General features: G+C 40.7%; 1 protein-coding gene across 1 annotated transcript in view; it reads left to right on the top strand.

Annotated features, from left to right (window-relative positions):
- Positions 1 to 5935: 5935 nt before the first annotated feature.
- Positions 5936 to 8579, top strand: part of erfl3 (Ets2 repressor factor like 3) — a 50801-nt gene continuing 48157 nt past the window's right edge. Inside the window, exon 1 of the mRNA XM_088307101.1 lies at positions 5936 to 6624. Within this exon, the coding sequence (XP_088163227.1) occupies positions 6603 to 6624 (22 nt within the window). The 5' untranslated portion in view covers positions 5936 to 6602. The remainder of the gene's footprint in view (positions 6625 to 8579) is intronic.

The following is an 8579-nucleotide window of genomic DNA, read 5'->3' as shown; positions in this document are numbered from 1 at the left end:
AAGAGCATTTCAATGTCTGCCACAATCCGCCACTGGCATAGATAGAGGAAGAAATATACATCATTTGTATTGAATAAATGTATTTGGACCAATAAAGTGGTTGGGAATGACTTCCTGTCTTTTATTAACTGTCATATTTTGTTCACTCGTGGAAGTTTGTGCCTTTATTGTTGAATATCTCCATCTATTGAATGTCGGGAGGAGTGTGAAAGAGAAAAGAAGGGAGGGTGGGGATGGCATGAGGCCTTGTCTGTCTTCTGGCGGTTGGACGTGAGCGAGCTTGAAAATAAACAAGTTCTCCGATGACAAAGCCGCCATTGACTCTCTCTTGCTCTTTCTTCTGTACAGCTTTGCTCCACCCCCTTCCCCTCCAGCTCCCTCGGTCGTGGTCTCACCAAGGCTGAGGCTGAAGGGTGAAAGCGGGGGGGAGGCATTAACCGCCACCCCGCCACACTTGTTGTCCCCTCAGTTGCTACCCACACGCTCTCACTTTCTCCCTCAATGCGTTCTTTTCAGTCTCAAACATCTTTACTAGTCCAATACGCTACAGACAAAAACAATTAGGGATATTCAGCTTTTGGGTGAAATTTTAGGATGAAACTGAAATGCACTCTAATATTCACAGGTCAATTGAATTTGAACTTCTCAAAACTTCTGAATATTCATTACAACTAAACTGTTTTGAAAAATAATGTGATTCATTTTCCCTTTTAGAAACTCATCTCGACACTATGTTAATAACTACAAAGTAAATGAATAAATCAAATATTCAAATGTAAATAAAATAAAGACGAATAACAGACTGAAATAAGACGATTTTTTTCCTTCCAAATTGCAGACGTAGCAATTTGAAAATTACATTTACTACAATTTTATATAAATTTTAATTTGATTTATGATTCAGCCCATGTTCAAGATTTTAAAGATCCTGTGCCATCAAAACCCATTTTCCCTACAGTTTTATGAATAATAGTCTGTGACATTTTACAGTTTGTCATATGAAAGGTAAAAGCATTCAAAAAGCATGCATTTCAATTTGGTGTCGATGTGACATAATTACCCACCCACTCAATTAAAATTTATGTGATGCTGTGACGTGACAACCAATCGGTGTGGGGAATATGTTGAGTCACTCACAATATCAGACAACATTGGCGAAGAAATGATTGTTACTGTCGGAAACTTTTTGATAACTCCTGCTACCAATTTCCGGACAGAAGAAATTGTCGTATCTGCTAAGTAACACAGTTGAACCTTGATTTAATTTGTAATTTTTCATTTGTTCTGTCAACCCGACCGCAAAGTCTGCAATTCCAGTGCTATGTTTATAAAACGTCTAATTTATAGAGAGCTATTTTTTTCAGTGTTCTTTTTTTAATGGAGGGCTGGGGGTTTCTTATACGGATGAATGGCATTTCCATTTCAAATGGGAAAATATCTCAAGGCGCAAGAGTACGTTAAATAAAGATTATGGCCATTCGCAGTGGAAGTGGTTGCAAGGAGAAGTCAGCATTAGTGCGCTTTACACCTTTGCTGTTTCCTGCCTGGCCTTTGCTGACACACCCACGTTGTTATATTGTGCGTGTGTGCGTGTGCGTGTGCGTGGGTGTGTGTGGGGGTGTGTGGGGGTGCGTGTGTGTGTGTGTGTTGCCTGTGGTGCGGCTATGTAATGGACTCCACCACACCCAGTGTCCATGCTAATTGCACCCACTCTGAGCCATCTGTGTCGTAAAGATGGTTCTTGACCTTCCGCACGGTTCGGTGTTCGGCTAGGATGTCCTTAAGTTGGGGAGGATGAGCCGGAGGTGAGCCAGAACAACGTTTGTGTCTCTCAGGATGCTGGGACAGGATTGTGATGTTTTGTGTGAAAGGCAAATGACGTGGAATTGAGTCAAAAGTCCATGATTCTCAATAACCAAGTTGAAGTTGAAGAAACTCTTAAATAAATGTAGAAAATGTGTTTACATTTTGTAACTATTTTGCAAATTTGAAAATCAAAACTACTTTAAAGAAGAAAATCTGGAATTTTATTAATTTATGCAAATGTAAAAATGTGATTAAAATAAAATAAGTGATTAAAAATTGTAAAATCACAATATGGAAAGTTTAGTAAAAATGAAGAAAATTTTCAAAAAAGTGGCCAAATGTAAAAAAAATAAATAAAAAAAATATCAAGTTTAACAATTCAACTCTGAACTGTTTTTCAAATTTGAAGGGTCAATTAAAAAAACTAAATAAAAGTTGTTTGAAAAAGGAAAATGTGAAAACTGTCTAATTATGCAAATGTAAAATGTATTTAAAAAATTATAAAAACAAAAAAACAAAAAGAACATCTGAACTTAATGATCACACAAATGGGATTTTAAAATGTGTTTTTTTAAAATATGGAAAATTTGGACAGTATTTTATTTATTTATTTTAAAAGCCGAGGTAAAATAATATGCAAACGTGAGAGAAAAAAAATCTGAAACCACTGATAAATTTTAATGACATAGACGATAACCCCATTCCATTTGCACATTGACATTGAACTGTTTTTTTTGTTTGTTTTTTTAGGGGGGCGGGGGGTGGTAATGGGGGGTGGGGCATACGGTCACATGAGTGAGACCATTAAATCGCTCCGGCTCCGACATGCTGAGTGAACTAGTATGACGCGCTTGGCAGGCAGATTGTATCACAAGGAGCGCCCTTGTCCCGCCTGTGTCATCCCATCCCGCTCTTTTCATCCGGTCGCTGTCCGTCCCTAATCGGGATGACAGGCAGACGCTGGCCGCAGAAAGACGCAGCCAATGAAAGGGATCCTAAAAGACTATGTCAGATACTCACACTTGAGATGGGTGCTGATCATCGCTGAATATCTCAGTTTTCGATTGCACAAACGAGCGTTTAAAAAAAAAGAAAAGTCTCCCGCCCAAAGAAATGACTCTAAAACTAGCACGGTAAACCCCCATTTATTGAAGGGGAGACTATTTAATTTACACATTATCTATTTAAAACAGCCACATAGCCTCCATTAGCTTAATGCTAACATACAATGGGAAATACCAAAGACACACAACAATTAACAATTAGCATCTTATGTGAGATAGATTTAACACAAGCATACATTCTTTATCCTCTGCGAAGAACGACTAATATTAATGCGTACTCGAGGACCGGAGAGAGTAGCTGAGCCTCCAGTCCAGTATATCCTTAGTCTCTATTAAATTGTACCCAGGTGTCCAAGACACACGCATCTGAATGAGCAGCACAATGTGCAGGGCATTGAGTGCCCTAAACCGACAGACAGACAGACCGACAGACAGAACGATTACTCTCATCTGGTGAGGGAAAGTAATGGTAGCTTCATTAAGTTTTTCAAAGCCATCCACATAACCAGTTTGTTAATTTGTAAAAGGTAGAAAAGAGAAGTCCGCTTTATATGCATGTACCTTTAAGAGGCGGGCCCTGGTGAGGTAGTGTGTGACACAGGTGAGCGCTTGTTTGTCAGCGATGGCCGACAGTAGCTTGGTCCGCTTCTTAAAAATATCAATGAGGTCACCATTTAACTCATTTAATCCCAGCGATTTTCACTAGAGGAAACCCCTCAATCACAGCGTTTTTTTCTGGATTTGGACTGATTTTGCGAGGCCAACAGAATATTCTGTTCTAATGCTATACAAACACAGAGCTATGACGCAAAAAAAAAAAAAAAGCTAAGACGTATAAATACGTCTTTGGGAGGCGGGAGACGACGTTTTTGAAAAGGTATATGTATGTTGTATGGACTGAATGAGTTAATCAACTTCAACTTGACTTTCGTCACATTAGCGTCGACTACAAAAAAAAAACAGTTTTCGAAATGATTTCTGTAGGGCAACCTGCATAGACTGAGCGAGCGCGTTGAAAGTGAATGTGAGCAGGTAAAGAACGATGCGGGGGAGGAGGAGGAGGAAAAGGAGTGAAACAGCTTGTTTATCAGCGTTCAGAATGTTCTGTGCTGTAAATTTACTTGTAAATGTCATCGACTTCTACACACCATGCACACACACACGTGCACTTAATAGTTGCACCACCGTAAGTTGATTTCCCTCCTCCTCAATTCTGCAGCATGTCCTCTTGTTCTTTCATTTCCTCTCCTGGGAATAAAGTCTTCTGAATTTGAGAGTACACAATGGGGACAAAGCCAACCAGTGGCAGGTTTTGCTTTTGGTGCACGGGCCATCAGTAAGGAAGATCCCTGGATTATTTAACCACTGTGGTTCAATGAAAAAAAAAAATACACTCCATACAAATTATCATGTTGCAATTATGGAAAAAATCAATCTACGAAAATTCAATCCAGTAAACCCCTTTCCAGCACGGGTTCAAGGTCTTGCTACTTCACAGCGTTTTTCTTTTTTTTTTTTTTTTTTTGTAGTGTAGAATATTAGTTTGTACTTCCTTCTGGTTATTTTTGGTGTAATTCCACTATCAACAACTAGATGGCAGCACACTATTTTGAACGAAGAAGACAGAAAACAGGAAGTCTTTCAGTTTAGCCTACTCTCATCGAATGTCAAAATGAGAGGATATTTTCAGTTTACTTTAAAGAAACATACATTTTAATTTGATTTGAATAGTTTTTTTGTAAATTGCTGATTTTGTTTCAGTTAGTCCACCAGCAAAGACAATTCTAAAGGCCTTGGGCGGATTACATTAACATGGCAACAGTTAAAGGTGGAAATCTGATTGAGGAAAAAAATGTATTAATGTCAATAAACCGTTTCAAATAAAACTAGAACATGACAAAACACTTAGATTATCAAGTTAAAATCACAAAATAAATTCAAGGCAGATTTGATTTGATCTGTGAAAAAGCCCGAGTGATCAATAAAGTTTTTAGGTCAGGTTTAAAAAACTGACCCGAGTCTGCCTTTGTGGCCGTGGCTATGTGTCTTTGGAACAGAAAAGCGAATCCTTCATTCTTTGCCCCTGTGGTCTACATCTAGTAGTTGCACCACACAGGATGACAATGCCCCTTTTGCTTTTTTTATTTTGGGTTCTGTTTCTTATCAGGCGGTGCAGAGCTTGTTTCCTGCACCCGTCAGAGAATAGCCAGTGAGTGGGGAAGAAAAAAAAATCCTGTTTGTAAATCACACCACAGGGACGCTTGTTGTTGTTGCTAGGGGGGGGGGCTTCGTTGTTTTACTACCACTGTTTCATGCTGTCAACAAGGGCCACGGGGCAACTGCTGCACTGTAAAAAAAAAAGAAAAAAAAAGTTGAGTGAACTCAAGATTTCAAGGCAACAAACCGATCAATTTTAAGTTGTGCAATTCAACAGAATATTTTAAGTGGTTGGTAGTTATTTAGATACAGCTACATAGTTACAGGTACTTAGTTACAGTTACTTATTTTCAGTCAGAGGATGTTCGGAATTAACCTGTCACATCCAAACTCATGCTAAATATGAAAAGTGCCTCGATGAAATTGTTAGATTACTTTTTAACATTATTGAATTATTTTAACCTAATACTTAACTGTAATAAACGCATTTCGTGTTTTTTTTCTTTCCACAGTAAAACAACGAATTACTACTTATTTGACTAAAAACATAATTTTCTTCCTTTTTCTCAGAATTCCGCCTTGAACTCAATAATCGCCATCAATCTGTCAAAACCACGTACTCACATATTTTTGAGTTCATTTGCCCTAAAGTCTCTCTTATTATTCATAACTAATAATTCAATGGAACTATCCGGGCACTTTGGAGTCCTTTTGCACTGTCATAAACCCGAGGCATGATTGACGTCAATGAACTCCGTCGGATAAGACGTCATCACGTCAGCGCGCTTGGGCCTGTGTCCATGGCAACGGCGTGCGCGTGCTTAACGCCACTTCGAAGTAAAAGAGGGAGAGAGAGAGAGAGAGAGAGAGAGAAAGAGAGAGAGAGAAATTAGCCACGTTACGTAGCCCTCCGCCAGGTTACGTACCCCTCCGCCCTCGGCCTCTCTTCCCTACTCCCACCTCTCCGAACTCGGCCTCCCCTCCCTCCTCGACTCCCAGTCAGTGTGGGCGGACTTCGTGCGGAAGCGAGGGAGGCGAAACACGACACCCAGAGGACAGAGCGAGGCGAGAGGGTAGAAGAAGAATTAGGGAGGGGGCGGGACGGACGAGTAGGAAGAAGAAGAAGAAGAAGAGTGCCCGCGAGTGGCGTGAGCGCCGGAGAAGCGGCCAGACAAGAGAGTGAGTGAGTGAGAGAGAAAAAAGTCCGACACGCGCGTCGTCCTAGCTGGGAGAAGTCCGGTCAAAGCTCGGAGACATGTCGAACGGCGACGAAGATGCGGGCGAAGCGGAGTAAGCACTCATCGGAGAGTTCGCGAAACAAGTTCCTGGAAGAGTGAAAGCGCTTTTCAGCTCACACCGACCGCCTTTTTTTGGGGGGGGGGGTGTTGTCTTTGAGAGGAACTTTGAGAAGCACCGCCGAGTACTACTGGACCTTAGCCGCTTAGCTCACCGGAGAGCGAGCCCCCTCGGTCGGGCTCGGAGAGAGGCGAAGTTCTCCCCCAACAAGCGGGGCGAGAAAGTGGCCGAGAGAGTCGCACTCCTATCGGCGGAGTTTGGCCAACTTTTACGGCCAAAATGAAGACCCCGGGAGACAACGGTAAGTGCACTTTTTCCATTCGTATGGTTTGTTCATTCAACTCGACTTCCCTTCCATGTTATTTCTTGACCTATACAAGTCTAAAATAATTGTTTGAAAAATGCACAAAAATCCCATGTAAAACTTAGACTGATGATCTTTCCCCACCACATATTTAATGTTTTTATTTTGCTCATAAACCATACTGTATAACAAACACAAACCAGTTGATTTGAACCACGCAACAACTTATTCCTTGTCTGAAACGCTACTACACAGTTATATTTATTATAGTACTATTTTGACAAAGTGATTTAATTGCTCCGATTGTATAAGCTGATAACCGAGCTCGAGTTTTGGGGTTCTTCAATAGTCAGCTGAGCTTTACAGTACAGTTGTTTTCTTGTATATACGTGTGTGTGTGTGTGTGTGTGTGTGTGAGCGTGTGTGCGCGCGCGGGTCTAATTCCTGAAATGCTTGCATAAGTTTCTTCTTGCCAAAACAAATCCTAACCTCTTAAGAAAGTAAAAGTAGGATGTGAAAGAGGATGTGTGAACATTAGTGCCAGCAGTGCAAGTTTATTACGTGAGGTCCACTAATCAACTTGGCTCCATCGCACTAAATGGACTCAGCTTCTGGGAAAGTTCTTCCAAGTGGTGTGATCGGACATATTACATGCATTTTCTGTGCAGCAGCGCATGCATATTTAACACATTTTCCCTCTGGAGTAGTGGGACCACTTTTTGCTCCCTTCCCCCCATCACCATGTCCCCCCCTGACTCCCGCTGCACCCATGGTTCGCCCCCCCCACCTCCAGCCCTCCACATTCCTACACACACTCACACCCCCCCCCCCCCACACACACACACTGCAGCATGACGAGACTACCAGGACATCCCCATCGTGAACTTGTAGACCTGTTATTACAAGGAACTCTGTTAGTGTGGCCTTCTGGGAAGCTACTAAATATTGATCGTGTTTATGAGTCTAATGTATGCAGCGAGTGGGTGTCTCTTTGTGTGTGTAGGCATGTGTGTGTCATCTGTTCTGTGAATGTCAAAAGTGTCCTTTTCCTCTTTGGTTTATGTTTGTGTCATCACAAGGAAGTGTTTTTTGTTACTGCATTTTTGTGATGGTGTTATTACTAATCTTCAATGAATGACTTAATCATTCATTTTTATTGAATCAAATAAAGAAACTTTGGTCGAGCATTTTGGAATATCAACAAAGTGACACAATTTGTTTGGTGTTTGGGTAAATGCTTGCAGGACAATCATGGCTCAAACGTTGTAAAGATCAAAATCCCACAAGCCTTGAAAATATAACTGTGGCGCTTTTGTTTCTTTAGCAGTGGGACTAGAGTTCCAAAAACATGACAATCTGTCAAAATGCTGAGTGTGGTTGGAATGGCCATGCGGCAAAATTGAGGTTTTGTGCCTTTTTGGGACATTTCTGTCTGGAAAAAATCTGGTTAATAATAGCTTTAAATGAGAAAAAAACAGTAGAACTTGATTATTTGTCAGCACATCTCCTTGACCAATTTGTTTGTCCTTCTCTTGGAAGCACTTCACTATTGGCTGATTAATATCACTTATAAACATCCAACCATGACCTTATAGAGCCGAAAAATGGCGGCCACTTGCCTCGTTGCTGTTTTCTTTGGCTTTTTTGACAACAACTAATCCAAACGAAGGTTTAAGAAGAATTTGAAACGATACACTTATTCTGAATTTGATTTTTCACTCTCGCTGAAGTTTCTCAAAACTCCCGATTCTGAATTGCTTGTGTAGCTCGCAACCCTCACCTAACTATGCTTTTTCTATGTTTTCATGAAGCTATGCTATTTATATAGTGTATATCTAGTATAACTTCAACATATTTAAAAAGTCTCACAAGTTTTGGGTGTGAATCAGAGGATAAAATCTTTGTCTCTTTTGTGACGCTCATTCCAGTAAAGAGAACTTCTCTTCGCTCTT

Source organism: Idiotropiscis lumnitzeri, chromosome 10 (genome assembly GCF_059441095.1).
Source record: "Idiotropiscis lumnitzeri isolate Australia: NSW breed Sydney's pygmy pipehorse chromosome 10, RoL_Ilum_1.0, whole genome shotgun sequence".
Classification (NCBI taxonomy): Eukaryota; Metazoa; Chordata; class Actinopteri; order Syngnathiformes; family Syngnathidae; genus Idiotropiscis; species Idiotropiscis lumnitzeri.
Note: the sequence above shows the minus strand (reverse complement) of the source record. Positions and strands in the feature narration are given on the sequence as shown.